The sequence below is a fragment of the Macaca mulatta genome, chromosome 1, assembly GCF_049350105.2.
Source record: "Macaca mulatta isolate MMU2019108-1 chromosome 1, T2T-MMU8v2.0, whole genome shotgun sequence".
Lineage (NCBI taxonomy): Eukaryota > Metazoa > Chordata > Mammalia > Primates > Cercopithecidae > Macaca > Macaca mulatta.
The window spans coordinates 42,214,870-42,242,519 of NC_133406.1; the positions used below are offsets into that span (position 1 = coordinate 42,214,870).

Genomic DNA, 27,650 nt, shown 5'->3' on the forward strand with positions numbered 1-27,650 from the left:
TAGTAAGTCACTAAGGAAAATAAGAGAAAACATACATCATTTTGAGAACATAACTTCTTCACAGTTAAAAAATAAAATAAGTTAGTCAAAAGTTGTACTAAATTTACACCCTGTGGAATCTTTTCAAAAATCTTTACTTAGAAATGTAATACATGCTTGGAAAAAAGTCAAACAATACCAAAAAAATTTCTTTAAAAAACTGATAATCTGCTTCCCCTCCCCTCCCCAATCTCACTTCCTAGAGGTAACTACTGATAAGACTGGCATTTATCCTTCCAGATTTATCCCAAATACATACACATATATTATTCTAAAATTTTATTTACGAACAGGTGTTCATGCCATATGCACCTATTGCTCTAAAATTTGTTTACTTAAATCATGGAGTTTTCTTTCCATGTTATTAGAATGTTACAGATGTACTCTATTCTAACAACTACAAACTGATAACATTAGCTAATAGTTAATGAGTACTTATATTCTAAGCACCATTCTATCTATATATTTTAGTTAATTTAATTGTCACAATGCTCTGAAGTAGATTCAATTATCTCCAATTCATGGATGAGAAAACTGAGGCCCAGAGAAGTTAAGTAAGCCTAGAGCACACATCCAGTAAATGATCCAGAATTCAAAGCCAGGTGCCCTGACTCCAGTCTATCCCCTTAGCAGTGCCCACTCCTCAAAGTATCCCTCTATTGATGAACATGGAGGTTAATTTCAATTTTTCACTATATAAACAGTGCTGCAATAAACACCTATGTGCATGTATCTTTTGAACATATGCCAGTATTTCTATGTATTAGAAACCTAAAAATAGACCCATTAGGGTCAAAGGTATGTATAACTAATTTTTGGTAAACGCTACAAATTGAGGACACCAATCTACACTCAATTACATTCTCACTAACATAGGAAATGATCAATAGTTCACATTCTGCCAATCTCCTAGGTAAAAGATGGTATCTAAAGTTTCATTACTAATAAAGATAAACATCTTTTTGTATTATCCATTGCTATTTCTTTTTTGAAATGTCTATGTCTATCTTTTGCCCATCTTTCTACTGGTTGCTTTTTCTGGCCAAAAGAGACTCTCATACATTATGTTTGTTACATATAGTAAATATTTTTCTCCTTTGTTTGGCTTTTGACTTTATCTTGCTTTTACCTTACGGTTTCTGGCTTTCAAGCATGCTTTAAAAGGATATCCTGAGCCTCTGAAAACAGCACTCTTATAATTTTTTTTGTATTGATATTTACTCCATCTGGAATCTATTTTCATTTATAATATGAAATAGGAATGTAACTGTATTTGCTCCCCCAAAATAGATAATGTTCTAAATACTACTTTTAAAACCATCCATCCTTTCCCCAACGGCTTGAAATACTGGGTTCACTAGTTCTAAACTTTTCACAAACCAACCCATGTTTCTGTAGTATTTATTCATTCTACAGACCTATTTGCCTATTCTTACTCCAAAACCATTATTTTATCATTAAAATAATTAAAATTAAAATCAATAATTTAAATAATTATAAAAATTAAAATTAAATTTTAATTATCATTAAACTCAATAAACCATTAATTTATTATATGAAAATTATTTTATTAAGTTTACCCTTCTGGAGAACTTTGAAATTTCCTTAAATTCTACTGAAATTTTAATTGGAAGAGCCGAATTTGGGGACAATTGGTATCTTTACCAACTGAGTCTTCCTTTCTCAGAATACAGTAGGTCACTGTATTAATTCAGGTATTCTTTTATGAATTCAGTTTCACCCTATAGGTTGCGCATATTTCTTAATATTATTAATAGGTACTTTATAGTTTGCATTACTGGGATTTTTGTTATTTTAAGAATGACCATGACAGATCATTTCTGGTGTAGATGGTAATGAAGTACAAGGAGGAATCTTCCTTCCCTACCACTACAAACACAATGAAATGCTAAATCAATGTTATAAATTATTTTTTAATACATAGTTGAGCTTAAGAAATTTTCAAGTACCAAAATTAAATGGTGGAGTATAGAAGATAAAGCTGCACTGACCATAACATGGGTATTAGGGATAAAGACAGATTTTAGTGGGAGTTACGTTAATGCCCAAAGAGCACAGGAGTTGATGCTGGTGGTCACGAGCCAGAGCTAGGCTCTTTTAAGTTGGGGGGTTGCTTTTGTGAAATTGGACTAGAACATTTCTATCTACTTGCCACGGGTCTTAATAGAAAAGAATAAAAACAATAAAGACCTGCTGATCTTTATATTTTCTTCACCAAGGGACAGTTTCTGAAAGATTCCTCTAAAATTAATAAAATATAATTATGAGAAATATAGTTAGAATCACTGTGTTAAGTACATGTTTCAACTTTAGGTAATACTAACTCCCTGCGCCAAGAATAATAGGATTAACATACTCATAATTCTCCCCCTCAATATAGGATTTTTGTCTGTTATATTATTAGAGGTAGTCTCACTTTGTATGGTCTCACTATGCACAAGTTACAATTTCGTTACACACCCAACATGGTTCAAATTTCAGTTATCATGATATATGAACTGTAATTACATAAAACACAAACTTTGATGCTAGCTCTTTAGTCTACAAATCACTACGTAAATAACATGCTCATCATGATCGGTAATCAATCACATTACTTCTTTCAAAGTCTGTCAAGTGAATGATCACTCTGTTTACTCAGTTCACACGGAGATGAGTGTATGTTGCCTCCTTGTCACCCCCGTGATAATCCTATGTAACAGTTTACAAAACTGAAAAATCAAAGGGGAATTAGCCAACAAAGATAAGAGTCAGGCAAAAAAATAAAAAGTGACAATGCGAAGTGAAATTTGAATTGAACATAAATGAAGTTATCAACAAATTTTAGCTGACCATGGGAATGTCGACACTTTCTCCATTCAAGAGACTATAGATAAACAGCCACAGAAACGTAATAAAGGCCAGGTTATTGACACACATTAAGTAGTTGTGACATAAAGGTTGAAGATGACACAAAAAAAGTTATGCCCACAAAAAACTTCCCATTGAAGAAATCCTCAGAGATATTTCATGACACTGAAAGAGCAAAGGACAAAATATTTAAAGCTGATCCAAATTTAGAAAGGAGTATGCCAATTCACTAAGTATAGAAAAGATACCTGCTCCATATCTGAAGTTATACAATGAGAAGGCAGCAAGGTAAGCACTGTTTAAACTACTCTTAATTAAGAGTTTTTTGTTTAAAAAAATAATTAATAAGGCCGGGTGCGGTGACTCATGCCTGTAAGCCCAACACTTTGGGAGGCCAAGGTGGGTGAGCCACCTAAGTCAAGAGTTTGAGACTACCTGGCCAACATGGTGAAACCCCATCTCTACTAAAAATACAAAAAATTAGCTGGGTATGGTGGCAGGCATCTATAATCCCAGCTACTCGGGAGGCTGAGGCAGGAGAATCACTTGAACCCGGAAGGCAGAGGCTGCAGTGAGCCGAGATCTCGCCATTGCACTCCAGCCTGGGCAACAAGAGACTCCGCCTCAAAATAAATAAAGAAATAAAAAATAAAAAACAAAATGAAAGCACTTTAAATTTCAATGTTTCTAATATTTTTAATTACCGTATGGTAAATAATAGTTTTGCTATTTTTTCATTTCTCTATTTATAACCATTAGAAAGAAAAGTTTTGATGTTTTAACAAAGACTTCGAAGGTTTATAACATCTACATTCTGGTCTGAAACCGTAATTCCCCAAGTTGCTAGTGTGAGAACTCAAGTGGAGTTGACGCACAGCATTTTTCTAAGGCTGCTCCAATTTCTTAGTTTTTATTTTGTTCATCTCTTGATTGCCTGATGTACTCAGGTATTTTATTACTTATTTGTTTTAAAATAAGAGTATCATGGGTATTGCAGTTCTCTGATATTCCTGGGTTAGGCTGTCTTTTGCCTTATTTGAAAAACAATTTGAATGGTTATAAAATGGTTGGACCATTTTTTATTCCTTCAGAATTTTGAAGATACAGTTCTATACTCTTCTTTCATTTGCTGGGTGTTGCTATGGCAAAGTTTCTAAGACTAGAGTGATCTTTTGTATTTGTATATGACTTGTTTTTATTATGCGAATGCCCATATGATTCTTAATTCGTGAAATTCAGCAAAAATACTCCCGATTCCATGTCCAACTCTCTCCTACTGCCTCTCAGTCAACTTATTTAGATTCCAAACTCATAGCAAATTAGCAGCAGAAATACAGACTAGTGGCCAGGAACACTAAACACACAGTAAAGGGAAAGAAAAAATACACACAGAAAGTGGAGGGCGGTGGGAGAACCAAACTTTTAAAGCAGACTAAAGAATACTTTGCATTGAAGATGGCAAGCTTTCAGATATTTAGAAAACTGAGTGCTCTGTAATAATCCATTCTTGAGTAGAGGATTCTAGGCAACACGTTTTGATATCATCAGAATCTACATACAGCTACTAAATTCTGAGTTCAATACCATATAATTTTAACATTATATATAATTTCTCAGCATAAATTCCTAATTACTTTTTTTTTTTGGAAACGGAGTCTCACTCTTTCACTCAGGCTGGAGCGTGGTGGTGCAATCTCAGCTCACTGCAACCTCTGCCTCCTGGGTTCAACAATTCTCTTGCCTCAGCCTCAAGAGTAGCTGGGATTACAGGTGTGTGCCACCACACCCGGCTAATTTTGTCTTTTTGAAGAGATGGGGCTTCACCATGTTGGCCAGGCTGGTTTTGAACTCCTGATCTCAGGTGATCCACCTGCCTCGGCCTCCCAAAGTGTTGGGATTACAGACGTGAGCCACCATGCCCAACTCCCAATTACTTTTACATGTGTCTTTTCATGTGTCAGACTCCTGACTACTCTTTTATGTGTCAATTCCAACAGAACTGATTTCCCAGAATGTACATTTTTATTGCTTTATAGTTTTATATTTAACACATATAAACAACAATTAGAAGAAATACAAAAATGTTTTAAAGTTCCTAATGCATTTTGAAAGAATCTTTGTAAAACATCACTCAAATGTTAATTAGGTTGTAAATAGTTCCTTACTATTTTAAACACTGCGTAGAAAACTTCATACTGCTGTTTTTTAGTGTTTTGTAACAGACACAGACACACTGTCTGAAATTAATATAAATTCAAACTCTAAATTAAATATGAAGTTCAATTCCTGAAATTAATCTAGATAATAAAAATATTAATAGCAACTGCAACCCAGAATAATCAAATAAGGGAGTTTCAAATCAGGTGTAAAAATACTTTGTCTCTTTGTTTCAAGATTAAGAATAAAAATACAACCACACCTTTTTCTTTGGGTTAACCACAAAGCAAACTGCAGACAGTCTGCACAAATTCAGAGCAATGCATACGTGGCAAATGAACAGCCTTATCGAGCTTCAAACGTCCTGGCTTTCTGAGGCACAGTAATACCTCCTCTCTCTTCACAGTTTATTGTTGAGGGACAAGTAATTCATATTGGTATGACTCAGAGAATTATTTAAATGAGAAACATTTAATAATTATTACTCAGAAATAAAACTCAGATGATAAAAGAGTCCTATATAAATTAAGTAGAACATGTGCCTAGCTGAAAGCAAAGAGCAAAAATAAAATAAAATAAAACAAATCATAATAGACCCTCCATATCAGACTCTAAATTTACTAGGGCTTTGAGGTAACAGACTTCTGCTCTAAAACACTCAAGTCAAAGCAGCATCAAAAATTGACTCTTTGCTCCTAGATCTGGTAACTTCAGCAATTTTAAAAAAGAACAACAAAGCTGAAAGACTTAAACTGCCTGAGTGCAGGACCCACTATAAAACTACAATAATCAGGACAATGTGATATTTGTATAAGGGTAGACAGATCAACAAAACAAAATACACAGTCTAGAAACACACCCATGTATGTATGATACACCAATTTTTTTACACATATGTCAAAATAATTCAGTAGAGAAAGGATATTCTTTTCAACAAATGGTGCTGGAATAACTAGATAGCCACATTAAAAATATATATATATAAATCCACCTTTACCTCACATCATATACAAAAATTAACTCAAAATCGGTTATAGATCTAATGAACAAGCTAAAATTATAGAACATCTGGGGAAAAAAAAAAAAAAAAAACAAGAAAAAAATGTGTGACCTTGGGCTAGGCAAATATTTTTTAGGTAGGCTATAAAAGGCATGAATCATAAAAGAAAAATAATAAACTGGACTTGATCATAATTTAAAATATTTGTTTCAAAAGTTCCTGTTAAGAAAATTAGAATGTAAAGCACAGACTAGGAGAAAATATATCTAAAGCACATATTTGCTAAGTGACTAATATCCAGAACATATTAACTTTTATAACTCAGTAATAACAGAACAAATGACCTGATTTTAAAGTGGACACAAGATCTAAACAGGTTCTTCATATATATATATATATATGTATATATATATATATATATGAATAGCAAATAAGCACATGGGAAAATTTTCAACATCATTAATCACCAGGAAAAATCAAATTAAAATCACAATGAACTACCACTATACACCCAACAGAATGGCTGAAATTAGTAAGACTGGAAATACCAAGTGGAAGGACACAGAATAATTAAAGCTCATACACTGCTGGTGGGAAATGCAAAATATTATAGCCATTTTAGAAAAGACTGGCATTTCTTATTAAGTTAAACTTACACTTGCCATATGACCTAGTAATCCTATTCCTCGGTGGGAAATATATGAAAATGTATGCCCAAATAAAAACTTGCACTCACAGGTTGACAGCAGCTTTATTAATACAGTAACAGCCAAAGACCAAAAATAAGTCAAATACTCATCAAACGGTGAATAGATAAAGAAATTGTGTTCTATCAAATCAACTAATACTACTGGGCAATAAATAGGAATTACAATAGATCTCCAACATTGTGTTCTACCAAATCAACTAACACTACTGAGCAATAAATAGGAATTACAATATATCTCCAACAACATGAATAAATCTCAAAAGCATCACACTAAATGAAAAAGTAAATCAAAAGACTATGTGTATGATGCCATTTATATGAAATCCTAGGAAAGAGAAAGCTATAGTGACAAAACACAAATCAAGGTTGCTAGGGGTCAGAGGTGGGGAGAAGGAATTTATTGCAAATAACTTTGAGTTAAATTTTTGGGGTGATGAAAATGTTCTGTATCATGATTGTGATGGTGGTTAAACGATTGTATACAATTGTCAAAACAGAATTGTGCACTTAATTTGAAATTTTATTGTCTGTAAATTATACCTAAAAAAGATGAATTAGCGGAACGATCTGGTTCTACTGAAAATTCTATGCAGAGTATCAGCATGATTACAAAATGTTTTGAGAGGATACTATAGAATTTCTTGTGTAATTTTGGTAGGGTTTTAGGATGTTCTGAAAGCAAAGGCCAAGGAACAACGAGATGATAGTCCCATAATAGTCTACACAAAAAGAGGTAAATATAAATTTACAGCTCCCTTACTACCATTAGTACCATGCCTAAAATACTTTGTTTACAGAATTACTGTTTTTGATGACTGAACCATTAAAGAGAAACACTGAGTACAGAGTTTCAGACAGGGAGGATGAAAAAATTTCTGGAGATGGATGCACAACAGTGTGAATACACTTAATGCCATAAAACTGTAAACTTAAATGGTTAAAATGGTAAATTTCATATTATGTATATTTTACGACAATAAAATTTTTTTAATACATTGGGGAGTAGGGGAGAGGCACTCCAAAAAAAAGTACATAAATCTAGAAATGCACAGGAAGTTCATTTTAAAACAGTTTCCTTGGTTTGATTAATAAAGACTGTTCTATTGTTGCTTTCACAAAATCAAGTTTAATAGTGGTTATGAGGTATGATTCTACTAAAGGAAATTGTGCTTACCAACTCTTTCCAAGCTTATTTTTCACGTTTAGAGCTCTTACCAGAATATAGTTTTTGCTTATAACAGTTTGAGTTGTCTAACATAGACGGGAAAAACACTGGGAGCTCCAAAAAGGTTCTACATTTGGATGGCCCAAGTACGTGTCATTTTGTCATCTAAATTAATCTGTAAACTAAACTGAACACAAATACTCAAAACATGCTAATAGAAGCCCTCAAGTGACTGTGGCCTGAGGTTAAATAAGGTCACACAAGAACTCCTAAGGTAAACATCAAATTCATGTTATTCCGAAAAAGAGAAAGCCATCTGTACAATTCACTGTGGGTAAACTGCAGCCTGACTGGGGCTAGAGATTTGTCAAATGTAGTCGTTATAATACTAATAGTTATGCCAATAAGTGATAAAAATCCAAAAATCCCTAGATTTCAGTCCAGAGATGGCAGAGATGTAGTAATCTACCTAAAGCTAGCAGGACATTTTTATTAAGAAATAGCATTAATAGAAACTTCTATTGCATTAATAGAAAAAGTAAGTTCAAAGGGTACATGCCAAGAACAGGAAAGAACGTATGTGCTTTAAGCAAGTTCTATGTACTATCTGGAGAACGAGTTCTGAGTTACAGGCTAAGTGGATTTTAGCAGGGCAATTTCAATTTAGGCAGGAAATAAATAATAATAATAGTAGTAGTCGTTATCAGTAGCAGTAGTAAATTCTTACATCATGCTTCCTATTTGCCAGACACTAGTTCTAAGCACTTTCATTATATTAACTTGCTTAATCCTTCTAACAATATTGTGAGGCAGGCAAACCACTGTCTTCATTTTGCAGAGATGAAGAAACAGGCTCAGGAAGACTAGGTAACTTTCCCATTGTAACCCAGATGAGAGGTGGCAGAGCCATCTCAGGGTGTCCTGTTCCATGTCCAGAGTTCTTGCTCTTAATAATACTATATATTGCTTGTCTTTGGAAAACACCACTGCCTTCCTGGGAAGCAAGAAGGTTAAAGGAATTGTTCTACTGTAGACCAGACTGGAGAGTAATATTAGAAAGAACTAGTGAGAAATGAGGAAAAACTTTCAACATTTATTAAAAGCCTGCCATGTACCAGGCATTTTACATTTTAGGATAGTAGGCAACTGACTATAAAAAAGTAAATAGATTTACAGACCCTGAAATTCACCTTAAACTTGTATTTTTAATTAAGTTTATTATTTCTTTGAATTTAAAACACAAAGATATATCACAATGATCAAATGCAAAAAAAAAACACATTATTTTACTTCATCTTCACAAGAATTCAATTCAGTTCTTTCAAAAAAATTTACTAAGCATTTATGTACCAGGCACAAGACATATTAAAAAGGTGAATTTATCAAAAATTAAAGAAATTGGTTCCTGTTCTTTAAAAAAATATCTATAGTCTACAATAACTCTTTGCAATTATTCTCATTTTACATAGACAGACACTGCTCAGATGGGTTAAATAACCTGTTTAGAGTCCAACCTGTAAATAGCTGAGACAGGATTCAAACTCAAGCCCTTCTAACTCCAAAACCTATACACTTTCACCCTACAGAAAGCTAAAAGTGTTTCTGAGTATAGGGACTGGAAAAAAATTTCCAACTGACTTCAAATAACAAATACAAGGCAACTGTATTCTCTTTAATATTTTAGAACTGTGTCATGTTAGTTGAGAACTTGAAAAGAGGAAGTGTAAATTCTAGATTAAATAGTGGGTTACAGACCTCACACAGACTGAATATAGAACAAGTACACAGCAAGAGTCACTCAAATTGTAAAATAATTAAACATTTTAAAATACATATTATAGTGGACAGGTATGGTCCACTGAAAATATAGAAGAGAATGTTACTTTCAGGAATTCCTAGTCTTTGAAGCTGAAATCCCTGTCTCTTAGATCTTGCAAGTAGTTAATTGTGCAGAAAGTTATTCAGTTAGGTCCTAACAGGCACAGGCCAGAAAGTCCTCTGAAAGCCGCCCTCAGTACCTGCACTGTCACAAACCTACTAAGTGTATTCTATAGTTAGAAAAAATGTATTGATATAACTTTCTGCCATTGATATAACTGTTCTACCTAAAAAGAACAAGATATTAAAGATACCATGCTTTACAAAGAGATGACCCTATTCACTGGGAGAAATTGAACTTATCCAGCTGTATGTTATTTTATTCAGCTTTGGAACTGTATTCATGAGTATGCATTTATGAGATGGCTAAGGTCTGAGAGTATAGCATGGATCCACTTGGACATCTCAAAATCATTAGCCTAGATTTGTTAAATTATGCTTTGCCCAAACTGAGTTAACTAGGGATAAATGATTTTGAAAGAAATAAGGGTTGACATGTGGGTGACAAAAAAAAATTAATTAAAGAGAATGGGTGTAATGGCTCACGCCTGTAATCCCAACACTTTGGGAGGTCGAGGTGGGCAGATTACTGGAAGTAAAAAGTTCGAGACCAGCCTGACCAACATGGTGAAACCCCATCTCTACCAAAAATACAAAAATTAGCCAGACATGGTGGCACACACCTGTAATCCCAGCTACTAAGGAGGCTGAGGCAGGAGAATCGCTTGAACCTGGGAGGTGGTGGCTGCAGTGAGCTGAGATAGTGCCACCATACTCCTCAGCCTGGGTGACAGAGCGAGACTCCATCTCAAAAAAATAATAATAATAAATAAAGAACATTAAGGGAATGACTGAGGTCTTGAGAAATAAATTTGAAACTGTGTTTTTAATGTTGAAATATATCCAAAAAAATCATATTCTAAAAACATTTATTAAGAACTCAAAATGTGCTCTCTCCAAATTTACAATATAAAAGAGAACGAGGATTGTCAAATATAAAACATGTTTTAAAACTAAAAATGCATAAACTATATATATTCAGATGTTCATAGATAACAATGATGTTGGTGTATGAAGATACTTGGTTAATATATGATAAAAAATGGATTCACAGAATCAATTGAAAAATATTTTAAGCAGAACTAAAGTTAGTCCTCTGCCAAACTTTCCCAACTACATTTTATAGGCTATAATCATAGAAGAAAATCTGCTGACATATTTTAAAATGTAAAAACAAGTTTATAAGGGATATTTGTCAGGATAACATGATTAAACTCTTTTCAAATTACAATTTATACACAAAAAATTTTTTGAATTCCAAAATTTGCTAGCTATTTCATCTACATTATTGTGCAACAGATCTCCAGAACTTTTCATCTTGTAAAACTGAAACTGCTATTTAATCTTTAGTGAGCCCTAAAACAGTTTTAAATAATATGAATCAGGAAACTAGAAAGCAAAATATATTCAATGCAGAGTCCATGAGGATACAATTAGGACAGAGGCTAAGTAATAGTTTCTCTTTCAAGCAATGGTTTTCTTCAGTGTATAAATATTGTAAACTTTTTTTTAATTAAGAGAATAATTTCCCTTAAGACCAGCGATAACATCTTCTTCATGTATATATCCACACTATCTAGCTACATAAAGCACTCAATGAACATTGCTGAAGGCACCCAAGGAAGCTGTTTAAATAACAAAGTTTCATAATCTAATTTCAATTTATTCTCATCTGTTCAATAAACTGGTTCCCTAAAAACCACTACCAGAAAGACTATTTTTGTCCTGTTTTTTAAAAATTTCCTTCCAAAAAATGTAATTGTATTGTAGGTTTCAAAATTCCCAGTTGACTATGCTCACATAATAATCAACTCACATAAATGGTAGGTAAAGATAAGCTTCCTACTTACCATATAGTTACCATAAGCATGATCAAACATTTCCAGTACTTGATTCCTAATTTTAAAAGCAGAAATGGAAAAAAAAAAAAAAAGGTAAGTATATTCTATTTATTATCTTTCAAAAAGTTAATTCTTCCTCATAAAAACACATACCAATAAAAACAAAAGAAAAATTTAGGTAGAAAGGGACATAAACAGGGTCAGAACTACAACAGTTAGCAGACAAGCTTTCATGAACTCACCACACAGAGCCAAACTTTAATGATTACTAGTAATTTATGTACAATTCATCTTATAATTTTTCTTAAGAAAACTAATGAATGACAGATGCCATGATCAGAGAAGGAAATCTGATACAGAAAAACAATGACCTCTTAACACAATTATTTAACATATCTGTTTTGAAGGGGGGAATTTTGCTGGAGAGCCCTTAAAAAGAACCATTATTATTGCATTTATTGCTTCACCTATATGTTCTACTAAGAGAGAGGTACGCGGGTATGTAGTGACATGAAATAACAACACTTTATGAAGCCTCTGCCTTTGACTTACATTGAATAAAACCACTAATGTCTAGTTTAAGTACATATTTATTAATATGCTTGTCACATTTTCAAAAGATGCTTTTTATGATGTACTGTACTCTAAAAAACTGTCAAAAATCAAATAAATAGTATTCACTTCAAAAATGAGAAAACTAATGCTCAAAAAGAGATTTGTGTGTTTTGGTGAATTCTGTTTCACAAAATCTCCAAAACGGTTGTTTAAAATGGAGATGTCTGATCACTACACCAGAATTTTACTAAATCAAAACCTGTAAGGTTGCGACTGAGGAAGTGGCCTTTCAATTAAGCACTCTCAAGTTCAGGGACTTGAGGACTATAGGAAAAAGTACAAGTTAATGGTATGACTAGACAAGGTCAAATAATTAGCAAAGGAAAAATAACAATCTTTTATTAACTTTTCCTTTTTCGTTTTTTTGAGACAGGGCCTCACTCTGTCACCCAGGCTAGAGTGCAGTGGCACGATCTCAGCTCACTGCAACCTCCACGTCCCAGGTTCAAGCGATTTCCTGCCTCAGTCTCCCGAGTACCTGCGATTACAGGCATCCACCACCATGCCTGGCTAATTTTTGCATTTTCAGTAGAGACAGGGTTTTACCATGTTGGCCAGGCTGGTCTTGAACTCTTGACCTCAGGTAATCCACCCGCCTCAGCCTCCCAAAGTGCTGGGATTACAGGTGTGAGTCACCATGCCCAGCCTATTAACTTTTCTTTTACCAAAGTTCCAATCACTGATGGCAAGAATTGAAAAAAGTGTTAAAGAAATTGCTGACTATATTTTTATTTGCCTCCTGTTATACTGCAATTGTCATTTTTAAAACTATAGTCACGGATGATGAAATACTGGTAATAATAGAGCTAGCAAACAGAAAAGACCTCAGTTTCAGATCCTGACTATGGCGACCAGCAAAATCAAGTACACTCAAACTTGTGAAGTAAACAAATTAAGTCCTGACAACTTTTTATGAATAATAACCATTTAAAAACACTTCATTATTTAAAAAAAGACCTTACCACCACTTTGCTAAAGCACTTATTCTTTATAAGTTTATATATATATATATATTTATATATACACATAATTTTTATATTTGTGGTTTACAGCTCTGAACTCTTATCCTGTCCTAAGCAGGAAAAAAAAAGAGCTTAAAATATCCCTTTCAGGAACTCATATCAATGAATGGAAGATGGAAGTTCTTTTTTTTTCTTCCCTGAAATGGAATATAAGATTACCACCAAGAAGTAGAAATTCCTATAACTGGCAATGATAGTGCCTAGACATGTGTATTACAAATGACATAAGCTTTAACTCGCTAACTCAACTTTACAAGCATTCAATTTTCAAGATTATGAGTAAATCACGATTGCATACAAGCAAAACACACTATTTTCCAATCCTTACATTTATGCAGCATATGATGAGCCAATTTCAGAACACATATTTCAAAGTGGAGCTATTTAATATCGTTGCTCTCTCTTACACATAGAAGCCTAACGAAGTTAAATACAGAATGGTATAATGATTACTATATTGAACAGAAAAAAAAGTTTCCATAAGGTTTTATCCATTCGAAAACTGGATTAAAATGTATTGGAAATCAGACCCAGTTCAAAAATTACATCACTCTTAATTTCTGTAAGTCGGCTTTTTCTTTTTTTTTTTTTTTTTTTTTTTTTTTTGAGATGGAGTTTTGCTCTTGTTGCCTGGGCTGGAGTGCAATGGCACGATCTCAGCTCACTGCAACCTTCACCTCCAGGTTCAAGCCATTCTTCCTGCCTCAGTCTCCCGAGTAGCTGGGATTACAGGCATGCACCACCACGCCTAGCTAATTTTGTATTTTTAGTAGAGAAGGGGGTTCTCCATGTTGGTCAGGCTGGTCTTGAACTCCTGACCTCAGGTGATTCGCCCACCTCAGCCTCCCAAAGTGCTGGGATTACAGGCCTGAGCCACAGCGCCAGGCCAAGTTGTCTTTTTCTAAAGTTGCATCTCCTGCCCACGTGCTATAGAAACTGGATTGTTTTCTACTTCACTTTTTAATGAAAACACAACATTAACAAAATATCCTGTTGTAAAATTTTAAAAACAAAACCAAAAAGCTTATTCCATGAAGGATAAGACTACATATAACCAGTTAAGTAATTCCACAAAGTATAAGTTATTGAGCAACTGCTTACTATTCATGACAATTCCAGTCTTTTACCATCTGTTTGGTTTGTTGGGGGGGGGGCATGGAGGGAAAGGGGTGGGGCATTTTCTGCTGTTTATCATGAATCATTATTTGGGCTTTAAAAAAATGCACAGGTAAACCCAATGAATCAAAGTTCAGTTTTCTGAAAATTCCCAGAGGAGAAGGCAGTCATATAATTGTGTATTTGTCATGTATAGCTCTAGATTCTTACTCTACCCTTATTCAAGGGTAGAGCAATCTAACAAGCCTAAATAATTGTAATTTCACTTTCATAAATGATCTCAAAATTTGAGCTGAAATTTCAAGTCAATTTGGTTGAACTTTTCCAGTTAAAAACTAATTTTGGTCAAAAATGATTTATCCAATGACTCTTTTACAAATAAGTTTTTAATAAAAAATGGAGAAAGGATGGTGATGGTCAAATAAGATTCTTGTGGTTCTTAACAGACTTGATACTTCTCTTCCAAGTCTAACGAATGTGCAACACACTGGAGAGAGCCTGGCTCTGGGAACAGAGAAGCCTGGGTTTGAATACTGGCACCACCAATTAGTAGCTCTGCGGCTGAACAAGTCAACCTTGGGTCTCAACTTCCTCATTTGCAAAATGTGGATCACATTCATTGGGAATTAGGAAGGAGTACAGAGATAACATATGTAAAGTGCTCACACAGTGAGGTATTTGGTAAAAGTTATCAATGATAATTAAATTCATAATGAGAGAAAATGTAAGATACTTATTAGAGTTTACAGGTAATTTTATTTTGATGGTTGATACTTCAACTTTTTTCCATCAAGTGATCTTTATTGCTATTTAGAAACGAACACAAGACCCTTTGCAATGATTTAAATGACGTACATAAAGTAAGACCTGATGGTTCCACCACCCTCCTTCGTTCCACTTTTTTCTGAGCTATTTTTTTTTCTTTTTTAAAAAAACGTGGGATGGTACTATACACATTATTCTACAACTTGCATTTTTTTTTTTGTCTTGGAAATATATTCTGGATAGGCTTCCAGTGACATACTTCCTTCTTCTTAATGTCTCAATATTATTCCATAATATGAACGTACCCTATTCAACCATTTCCTCCAAGGAACAGTTGTTCTTTCAAACTGCACTTCTTTTTTTTTTTTTTTTCCGAGACGGAGTTTCGCTCTTTTTGCCCAGGCTGGATCTATCTCTGCATTAAGAGTGCTTTTATTTTCTTAGGGTAGATTCTCAGAAACAGAACTGATGAATCAGAGTGTGCACAATGTAAATTTTAGGAGAGACTACCAATAAGTTAACAGCAATGTACACTCTCACTAAGCCTTTTTCACTCCTGAACTAGCCAGAACTGTATTCCTGTGTTTTGTATTATATTTACTAATCTGATGGGCAAAACCCAGCTAGCTCCTTGTTTTAATCTGCATCTCTTACATTTATGGAGGTTGAGTAACTTTTCATGTTTACCACTTCCATTTCCTCTTCTGGCTTAACCGTTCATGCCTTTTGCCCATTTCCTACTGGTTCTTCGCTTTTTTCTTATTCATGTGTAGGACCTCGTGTATGTATTACTGACTCTGAATTAAATGGTGTAAATAGAATTGATAATTTTACGACACTTCCAAGACGGATAAAAACTACTGAATAGGTATACTTGAGACTTTTGAATAATTTCCCCCCATTCTATTCTATTATGAAAATACAGTGCAAGAAAACACTGCAAGGAAATAGTAAAATGTGTAAAGTTCAAGTTCCAATGAACGCCCCCTTTTCCGTAACAGGTGTAAACATCATTTCCTTAACTACTGTGAGATCAGCAACATTTTCCCAGCTGGAAGCTCCCTTGAGCGAGAAAGCTAACCATGCCTCGGTCGACCGGCAACCAACCGCAGGACTCCAGCGCGCAGCGATGCGGGCTGTAGCCCCCTTCTCGGGCCACTGACATGGCAGCCGCGTTGACACACCGCGCCTGGCTTCAAGGAGCCTGCACATGTCACTGGCGGCCAGGGCGACAACCCGTCAGCTCCCCCCGAGGTCAGGTCGCGAGCGGCGGCTCCCACTTCCCCGGACCCTGTCCACCCCATTAGGGTTCTCGCGCGGCAACAGCCGTTCCAATCGCGACAGGAGAGGCCACTATACGCGACCGGGTCGCAATGACAGGCACCCCTCCCGTGGTCAGCCTCACCGAGAAACCCACCCCAGGCTGCCAGCACCCTTACCCAAGCTTCTGTTTCTCCTCCCTACTCATGGGCTCGGCCCCCACCGTCCACACGGATGTGGCCGACACCAGGCAGATCGCGGCCGTCGCCGCCACTAGGCTCCATGGCGCTCGCTGGGGGACCGGGGACCCACAGCCCCGGCCGCCGGCTTCGCTCATGGCCCCGCGGTCCCGCGCACGCGCAGCTGCTACGCCCGGCCGGTGAGACACATTGCCGGACGCCGGTGGCCAGGGGGCTGCTAGCCGTGCCGAGACGGGGCGGGATGCGGAGTAACACGGGCGGCCGCCGGCGCCGAACTGTTTCCCGAAGCCACCGAGCCGGTCCCCAGCGCCAGCGCTGCCACCGCCCTCCGCCCTCAGTATCCCGGAGCGCCTCCCCCAGCTTTCCGGTGTCGTAGTCTAGGAAACCGCCTCCCCAACGTTACTTCCGGGTAGGACCGAAGCCGTGGAGCCTCAGGACCAATGGAGACCGCATCAGAGAGGGGCTGTCTCCAGCGACTGGAGAGGGCATTGGCCAGGAGAAGTGAGACGTGGACAAAAGGCGGGACTGGGAAGGGATCTCTCGCTTCGACCCGCCTCCGACCCGCGGAGTTGCCCCCTGAGGACTACCAGTCCCAGTGTGCACTGCTTCCTCCCCGGCTCTCTCGCAAGCCGACTCGAAGCCGCGTCGCTCACTTCTACCTAGAGTGGGCGCGCGGCACTCTGGGACGTGTGGTCCGCCGAGGTCACCGGTGGTTGCTGGGGTCCCACCTCCCCCTTTCCTCGGCGCCCTGCAGTCAGCCCTGCCTCGGTGGGCTGCTGAGTCTCGGGAAACCCGTCAACTGTTTATCTCTCTTCCTCAGAAAGCTGTTTCCCAGAGAGCTGGCTGAATGAGGCGCACTGCCCCCAAGTCAGTGCTGCTGCATGCCTTAGGGAATAGTGTTGGAGTAGTCGTCTACCCTCAGGGAAATTCCAAAACACAGTAACAGCAAAATGAATTGAGCTTTTGAAGGCATTGCTCTAAGGTTTTTACTCGCAATTATCTCATGCATTCTTCTCAAGTCTGATAGAGTAAGTACCACCATACCCCTTATGCAGACGAGGAAACAGGCTTAGAAAGATTGGTTAACAAAAGCTCGTCACACTGCTGGATTAGAATCCAACCAGCCTCTGATTCGGAAGCCCTGGCATTTAACCACCGCGCAGTACTACAAGGATGAAGGAGCACGTGGGTCCTCGTACATGATTAATAATAGTTATCTAAAAAGCTCAATGTAAGGAGAACTGTGTGGGCTGCAAAGAAGGTTTAATGAAGGAGATTGGAACTTGCAATGAATTTTGATGACTGAGTCCCAGGTTAACTATTGGTAAAATGACATGTTGGTTCCTCTTGAAAAGGTGTTCCCTTAAGGTTTTCTTTTTGTCCTTTTTCTCTCTGTACTCTAATTATTCCTTGGTGATTTCTTCTCATAATGATTCAGCCAACATATCTCTGTGGTTGATTTCCAAATCAACATCTGTCCTGATCATTAGACCCACATTTCCACCTCCCTAATAGGAATGTCCTAACGTCTGGCCCAGGGGTAGCTCAAACGTAAGATGTTTTGTGATTCATATTAATGCATCGGAATCATTGTCAACTCATCTTTATCCTTCGTGGTCCGTGTGCATTCAGTTACCAAATTATATAGATTTTACCTCTTCTATCTTTCAGATTATTACCTTTCTTTCTATTCCCACTTCTGCTCCGTTAAAGCGTCCATTACCTCTCTCCTAAACTATTGCACTGGCTCAATAAATGTTGAATATACTTGTTTCCTTATTCCTTCAGTTTTCTTACCTGTAAAGTGGGAAAAATGTAGTCCTTTTATCCAGCAGTCCCCAACTTTTTTGGCACCGGGACCACTTTCATGGAAGACAATTTTTCCACAGGGCGGGAGAGACACCATTCCATCTCAGATCATCAGGCATTAGATTCTCATAAGGAGCGTGCAACCTACATCCCTCGCATGTCTAGTTCACAATAGGGTTCATGCTCCTATGAGGCTCTAACGCAGTTGATCTGACAGGAGGTGGGGCTCAGGTGGTAATGCTTGCTCACCTGCTGCTCCTGAGAGGCAACTGACTGGTACCAGTCCACTACCCCAGGCTTGGGGACCCCTGCTTTTATCTACTAAAATGGATGCTGTGAAAACACATGAAGTCATTTCTGTACAATATTTAGTATCCTTTGTTTTTTTTTTAATGGATCTCCAATCCTACATTGGTTCCATCCTAGTCCTCTTTGGCAGCCTTAATGATGAAGTTACCGATGATCTCCCTGCTACCCTACTCTCCTCTATACATGGCTGTCAGAATTGGTATTCAGGAACATCTGCAAACCCTCTGAACACCTTCTTTCTTCCTTCTAGTCTGCCCTGCCCTCAAATCCTATATGATAACTAAATAATTCCTATCCTGTATCCTTTCCATGCCTTTGCTCATACCATCTCCTGTGCTACCCCATCATCTTTGTACAACACTCACCACCTGTTAAGGCTGGGCTCAGATTCTGTCTCCACAAAACCCTTCCAGAACCTTCTAGTTAGCAAAAAGTTATCCTCTCTCTATGCCTCCATTGTATTCTGTGTCTTTGTTATTGTGTTTTTCACAGTCTGCATACCCACTACATTTTGGCCACATGAAAAGTATTGATTTTAGCTTATTTGTAGGTTGTCTTCGTCTGTTTTCTGTTGCTATAATGGAATACTTGAGACTGGGTAATTTATAAAGAAAAGTAATTTGTTTCTTACGATTCTGGACTGGGAAATCCAAAAACCTGGCACCGGCATGTGGTTGGTTTCTGATGAGTGCCTCACGCTGCATCATGACATGGTGGAAAAGCAGGCATGTGTGAAAGAGGTGAAACACGAGGGGCAGCCTCTCTGCATAACAACCCATTCTGGCAGTAACTAATCCAGTCCTGAGAGAATAAGAACCCACTCTAGCAAGAAGTAACCCAGACCGGAGAGAGCAGCATTAATCACCTAATCACCTCTTAAAGGCCCCATCTCCCCAGATCACCATACCAGGGACCAGATTTCCAACACAGAAATTCTGGGGGACACACTCAAACTATAGCATAAGGATATTCTGAAACACCTGGCACTGTGCATCTCCTGCTGTAGATGCTCAATAAATGTTTAACATACTTGTTTCTGTATTCCTTCAGTTTCCTTATCTAAAAAGTGGGAATATATAGTCCTTTTATCTACTTACATAGATGCTATGAAAACACATGAGGTCACTTCTGTACAATATTTAATATTATCCTTTCTTTGGACGGATCTGCAATCCAACGTTGGTTCCATCCTGGATCCTCTTTGGCAGCGTTGGTGATGAAGTTAGCTAAATAAATACCTGTGAGTTGGTCTTGGCTCTTGCGTAGAGAACATTACAAACTAAAGGTCAACACCAATCATACGGTATTTGAAAACTAAGAACAAATAAAACAGAAAAATAGTGACATTCAGTTATATGGAAATGTAGTCAAGTCAATAATTTGAAGTGGATTATTGGCAATAACACAGTTTTCTTTACCTTCCTGATGTTCCAAACCTTTATAAGAAGTCAAAATTGACTATGAACTATCATTAAGAACATACTAAAGAAGTACTGGCATTTAATGTTTAACATTTTCTGGTGTATTTGTTTGTTTTCAAGTTAACGCTGCATTCTTAAAGATTATAATGGGAAGCCAGAACATAATTCTTTTTTGAAGTGCTAAATAATAAGTGTCTTTTTTTCCCTTGTTGAAATTCAATTTCTAGCCAATGATTGAGCCTGTTTTTCACCGATCTCAGCAACCTTAAGTAGAAAATCTAGTGTGACCTAAAAAGTTATAAAACTTATCAAAGGTGGAGCCCATGGAAATAAAAGAAAAATATATTCACAAAATGCATTTTTCAAAAAAGAAATTCTTTTTTTTTTTTTTTTTTTTTTTGTTAGGCTCAGTGGCTCACACCTGTAATCCCAGCACTTTGGGAGGCCAAGGTGGGCAGATCACCTGAAGTCAAGAGTTCGAGACTAGCCTGGCCAACATAGTGAAACCCTGTCTCTACTAAAAATACAAAAATTAGCTGGGCGTGGTGGCAGGCTCCTGTAATCCCAGCTACTTGGGAGGCTGAGGCAGGTGAATCGCTTGAATCCAGGAGGTGGAGGTTTCAGTGAGCCGAGATCATGTCATTGCACTCTAGTCTGGGTGACAAGAGCAAAACCCTGTCTCAAAAAAACAAAAAACAAAGAAACAGAAACCATTTTTAACCCTGTAATGAAAATAATAGAAATTCTTAGCTAATTGGCACTTTATGAACAGTAGGAAAAATTTACATACATTATTTTAAAACCTACACACTTAGTGGTAAAAAGGACATAAGAGTTAATTGAGAGAGCCTAGTGTTGTACAGAGGGAAAAAGACTGGTAGAAAGCACATCAGAAGAATAAGGATAAGGACTTTTAAATATGTAAAGATTTTAGATGTATAAAACCCATTAAAAATGGTAAGAAATAACAGCCATTTCTAAAATGCCCTTTAACCAGATAACAGTCTATTTGCACAGCCTTGTAGCTTATGTAAATATGCATGCTCACTTTCCTGCTTGGATAAGTCAGAGGTTAGGGAGGGACAGGAGCCCCGGGTAGAACCATATGGATTCAAAAACATAGGGAGGGGCTCCATTTTAATATTATGGCTCAGAAATAGTCCCAGGAAGCTGGGACCAGCTGTGCAAAACTGGTCATACAACAGCAGTTGCCCCTAAATGATTTGAATTCTTTAGTAGTATGGAATTTGGGAGTGGTGATTTTGTCATTCTTCAAATTGCTTTTCCTATTCTTTGATAGTGTGCAGAATTGACAGAACAATTTTCTTCTAGAGAACCCAATCTTGCAAACATTAAATAAAGACAGTGCTTATTCTGTATTCACAATTAGTGACTTTGAGGCCTTAGAAAGAGCACTTCATGAAAAAGATATTCAGTGAATGTCGTCAACTGACTTTTTCAAATTCTAAAAAAGAGAATGAGAAATTCAGATGATTCACCTCCCCCAAAGATGTCCCCAGGGCTTTTTCCACCTCTCAGTCTTGATTTGAGATCTTCAAAATCACTTCAGCTTCAGATTACTATCCCATTTCTCTCATTGGCACCAGCTCCAACTCTCTCAGGCAAGAAAGTTTGCTCCTGTGTCATGATTATTTGGTTGGGTCACTTATTTAGTAGCCATTTTCCATTTACTTCAAGTATCAGAAGTAAAACCAAGTCACATGGCTCTTCAAGGGAGTACATTTTGTGTCCTGGTCCCTCTCTTAAATCCCCATTTCACCATCAGCATAGTTCCCACTTACTGATACAGTGTGGCCACAAGATTTAGGTGAGCACCATTCAACAACAGTTTGCACAGGTACCATTCAGGCCAAAAACAATGGCTCCGAGACAGCTCTGCTGATTATTGGCTGGGCTTCCTTAAGCAAATGCCTAAATCTCTTTGTGCTTTGGTTTCCTTATTTGTAAAATGAGAATAAGAATAGTACCTACCTCACAGCATTTTTAGAAAGATTAAAGAGTTTAATTGTTATGCCTTCCTTTTAGGGACGTTGTGAAGATAATGAGATGGTGTGTGTAAAATATTTAGTAGAGTTTGAAGGATTTCAGTAAATAGTGGGTATCCATATCACTATTATGAGGTAAAGAGGAAACATCGCCATTGTCGAGAGTAGGATTCAAGGGTGAGTGCAGCTGCTCCAACAGCACCCATGGCCCTGGTTTTATTCTCAGCCCTGAATCTTTTTTTTTTTGTTTTTCAATTATTATTTTTTTAAAAAGAGAGAGAGAGAGAGACAGGGTCTCACCATGTTGCCCAGGTTGGTCTCGAAGTCCTGGACTCAAGCGATCCTCCCACTTCTGCCTCCCAAAGTGCTAAGATTACAGGCATGAGCCACCACACCTGGCCTCAGCCCTGAATCTTGTCTACTTCCTTTGCTTGCTTACTTCGTGCTGCCATTGCAGGCTCCCCATCCAAAAATGTAGCCCTCTGTAGGTCAGCAACTCCAGAGACTGTGGAATTCAGACGCAGTTTGTATGAGCCTCATCCCTGTATTAAATATGCACAAAAACACAAGGTACTTTTCTCTCCTCTTAAAATTAATAATGGCTTCATTTGTAAGATATTTTAAGTTATAAACATTCTGGAATAACATTGTCAGAAAATCTTTGAAGCTTTTTGTTTGTGTGACTTTTTTCAGTTTTACTTTGTTTTTATAAAAGCTCATCTTACCTCCAACCTCCAAGGGATTTAGAAAGATAGTTTTACTGGTTATCTAATAACGTATGAAATTAAGGATGAAAGTGAAAGGTGCCCAGTTGATCATGTCAAAAAGCATTAGGTAGAGTAATCCCAACATTAGGACACTTAAGAATTAAAAGTAAGCTATTTCTGTAATGATCCTATCATTTCTTATTCTTCCTAGAATTATTATCCAAATCTTGGGTTCTTCCTCGGAGCTCCCTTTGCATACATATACATATATGTTTTGTATATGAATATATCATATATAGCTATATACACATATACAATATACATATATTGCACATGTAGGTATTTATATACACGTACTCGTAATACTATCTTTTCACGCTTTCTTCCTCTTATCCTGTAGTCCTCAGAGTGGTCCAACTTTGTCAATCCCCTGCGTTTCTTAACCTCAGAGGTAAATGCTGACAGTCCTTAAATATTTGAAATTAAATATTTCCTGGCCTCCTGCTTAAAGTTGTATGCAAATAGTGCTTATTTCTGTTTCTTCTCCAAATGTATTGATAAGTTTGGAGATTTTTTGGTTGGGATTGTTTTTTGTTTGATCATTACAAGTAGGGCTTTTAGTATTTTAGGTAATAAGTGGGGGTAGTGAAGATTTGTGATGGATGAGAAGTAGAATAAAGAGTTCTTGGTTTCTTTGCAGAACAATCTCTTTGTGATACTTTAAAATCAGTATACAACCTTCAAACACATGATTCTACTTAAAACTTTGAGAGAGTGGTGTTAGATACCATGGCTGTCTTGAAGATCACCATATTTTTCTTGGCACTAGGTGATGAGGCAAGTGTAGTTTCATTGTGCACAGAATGTACTATTGTTCATCCATTGCTAAAGATTAATAGACTTTATTATTATTTACAGAAGTAGCTCTTAAGCAAATATAATATTCAGAGCCTTCCTAGCCCTTTTTGGGAGACTTGTACCCAATTTTAGCACAGTCTCTGGGTTCCCAAGGCCCCCATTCTAATGTTTAATGTTTTTCTTCTGGTTTTTCTCTGCATCACCTCACATCACTTCCTCTTCCTTCCTACTCCAATTCATTCTGCATGCACATGCATGTGTGTGCGCGTGCACACACACACACACACACACACACACATTTGCTTTGGGCCTATTCCTGAACATTGAACTTTGAATCAGCTGACTTGGGTTCTACATTTAGATCTGCTAGTTACCATTTTATGGAAGTCTGTTTCTCTAAGACTCAGGTTTGGTTTGGTTTTTCTCAGTTCATATGGCCAAGAAAAGTGGGCAGAGGTTCCAGATATAGAATCAGATTAGTGGTTTACAGGAGTGAAATAACTATTACAGTTTAATTATGCAAAACTACTGGCTTGTTTTTAGTAGATAGATGTAGTAGTCAAATTCTAGGAGTTGGGGTGAAAATTATTTCCTAACAACTTCATAACAATTAAACCAAGTTAAAAATTAAACCAAGTGTCAGGCTGATTTCTGTCACACATACAGACATTTATTAAACAAACATTTGTTAGCAAACAGAGACAAGGTGATATGCCTATTCTGTGAGTTTGATGAGGTCCCAGTTCACGGTCTTTTTAGGTTCTGCAATCATGATCTTGCATGAAAGATTCACTGGAAGCAGATGAATAATATTCCAGAGTTAGAATTCCATCACCCTTACAATAAGCATCCAGCAACCGTAAGTCCTTCAACTCATACACCATCCCTAATCGTCTGGCTTTTTACAACTCGTTCATGCAAGAATGAGAGTGACTCTAAAATATTTTAGCCAGTCTTTGTATCTTGGAAATCATTAATTATATGAGAATCTGTTCGTCATGTCTATTGTGATGACTGACAAATCACTAATATTGACAATGAAAATTCACTTTTAACATATGTTATAGAATGATTTTTGCTATTAATAGAGATAAGAGTGACAGATGTACTTGTACCCACCTCTATACGGGTCTGCCTGATGAGATCACTACCTGCCATCTTAGAATATGAATTTATGATTAGTGCAACTGACTGCACCTTGAGTGTAATTTAACCTAAGCCATACAAAATATACTGTCTATATTGAAGAATTTTGGGGTATACTGGCAGACATCATACTGATAATAATATCTACAAAGAACACATAAGGCACTTTCTCCCCTCCCCCATGTGAAAATTATATCCTTGTTTTACAGATGTAGAAAATAAAGGTCAGGCCAGGCACAATGGCTTACATCTATAATCCAGCATGTTAAGAGGTTGAGGCGGGAGGATTGTTTGAGCCCAGGAGTTCAAAGTTGCAGTGAACTATGATCATACCACTGCACTTCAGCCTGGGTGACAGAGCGAGACCCTATCTCAAAAAAAAAAAGTAAGTAAATGAAATTCACAGAGAGGTTATGTCACAGGTCGAAAGCAGAGAAATGGTAGTAAAATTTGGATATAAGTCCAGACTATTTCTACCATACTAAGATGACCATAAATTCTGGTTTGCCTGTGACCAGATTTACATTATTTTCATGGTATCTATATTAGTCCATTTTCATGCTGCTGATAAAGACATACCCAATACTGTGAAGAAAAAGAGGTTTAATGGACTTACAGTTCCACATGGCTGGGGAGGCCTCACAGTAATGGCAGAAGGAAAGGAGGAGCAAGTCACATCTTACATGGATGGTGGCAGACAGAGAAAGAGGGCTTGTGCAGGGGAACTCCTCTTTTTAAAACTATCAGATCTCGTGAGACTTATTCACTATTGCAAGAACAGTATGAGAAAGACTAACCCCCATGATTCAATTACCTCCCACTGGGTCTCTCCCACGACACATGGGAGTAGTGAGAGTTACAGTTCAAGATGAGATTTGGGTGGGGACACAGCCAAACCATATCAGTATCCTATCTGATTAGTGCCCCTTTCATTTTCAAAACTGTCCCAATTTAAACAATAAATAATATGATCACCCAAACTATACTACATTGCCTCCAAAATCCAAGGACCTTCATCCCCCAACTATGTCAGACTCTATTAGACATATGAACAAGACACAGCAGTGTTCCTGTCCTGACCTCTTCTTGCTCCATCACACCATTTTGAATATGAGGAAGGAAAAAAACAGTATAATTAGGTGGCACAATCTAGGCAAAGAAAGTCCTGATTACAGGAAACATAAGTCTCTTCTATTACTTAGGAAGGTATCATGATGAATCACCAAAAAATTGGGCAGACTATCCTAAAATTTAATGAAGATTATAGGAGGAAAATTAAGAGCAATATTGAAATTAAGCTATGTTTTCAACCAACCATATTTGCCCAAGAACATTCATATTGACTAAATTTGGTGTCTGTTTCCATTTATACTTACCCTAGAACACTAGAGGGGAAAACAGTTTTGCACCCAAATTTTACCATGTGTAGGTATAATATAAAAGTCACACTTGTGTGATAAAATTAGATTTATTAGTCAATTGTGGGAACTAGCTGAAAAGCACTTCTCTTGTTTGCACTGACAGTTTACTCAAAGAGCATTCCTTTTTCAGGCAAATCCAAAATCCCTTATCACTGCCATGACCTTTTCCTGAAATTATAAAGACAGCTGTCCATGACTGTGTATGGGTTGGGAAATACTGGCCTTTTCTCAGCTGAGGGTTCACCATGGCAGAGACATGCTGCCCTGTGACCCAGTCGTGAGCAGGCCTTCAGAACTAAGAAGTGCTATTGTGTGGGCAAAAGCAGCCCTCTGTCTGCATCATCCCATGACTGGTTATCTATACCGTATTTATGCCGGTCAGAGACTACTGCTCCATTGTTTTCCATGCCCCTCCTCTCTGATGGTTACTATTCTTTGAAATAATAAGGTTAAGCTGCACCAAGGTTAAGCTGCAGCCACTGTGGTTTTGCCACCTCTGACATTGCCTGAGGTCTTGCCAGTGATAGGCTGTCACAGTGATTGGCAGCAATGGCAGAGTAAGAACATCTGAAGAGGTCAGCACGGCCAGCTAGACAACCTGAAATTCTCTGATTAAAGTTAATTCCGGTCCAGGCATGGTGGCTTACACCTGTAATCTCAAAACTTTGGGAGGCCAAGGCAGGTGGATCACCTAAGGTCAGGAGTTCAAGACCAGCCTGACCAACACGACGAAACCCCATCTCTACTAAAAAAGACAAAAACTAGCCGGATGAGGTGGCGGGCACCTGTAGTCCGGAGGCGCTCAGGAGGAGGCAGGAGAATGGCGTAAACCCGGGAGGCGGAGCTTGCAGTGAGCTGAGACCCGGCCACTGCACTCCAGCCTGGGCGACAGAGCGAGACTCCGTCTCAAAAAAAAAAAAAAAAAAAAAAAGAATATATATATATATATATATATATTTTAGCTGGGCCTGGTGGCACATGCCTGTAGTCCCAGCTACTCGGGAGGCTGAGGCAGGAGGATCGCTGAGTCCAGGAGACAGGTTACAGTGAGCCGAGATCGCGTCACTGCACTCCAGCCTGGCAACAGAGTGAGACTCCATCTCAAAAAAAAAAAAAAAAAAAAAAAGCTTCAGCATGTAGATCAGTAGCCTGTTAGAAGACATACCACAATTTATAATAAAATGTATTTAACACTTACGTCTTGATAATACCCACAGGGCATCTGTGGTGTCATGGATAAGGAGGGGGTCATGGGAATGTTTTGAGCTGGGAAGA

The 27,650-nt window shown here is 37.5% G+C and overlaps 1 protein-coding gene across 7 annotated transcripts in view; it reads right to left on the reverse strand.

The window, feature by feature from the left end:
* Positions 1-17,047, reverse strand: part of EDEM3 (ER degradation enhancing alpha-mannosidase like protein 3) — a 68,967-nt gene extending 51,920 nt beyond the window's left edge. For 3 of the 7 annotated variants that reach the window (XM_077993923.1, XM_028845136.2, XM_015121434.3), the window contains exons 1-2: positions 16,678-17,047; positions 11,730-11,775 (exon numbers count right to left, since the gene is read on the reverse strand). In XM_077993923.1, coding sequence (XP_077850049.1) covers positions 11,730-11,775; positions 16,678-16,835 — 204 coding nt within the window. In that variant the 5' untranslated portion in view covers positions 16,836-17,047. 7 annotated transcript variants of the gene reach the window in all.
* Positions 17,048-27,650: the final 10,603 nt, after the last annotated feature.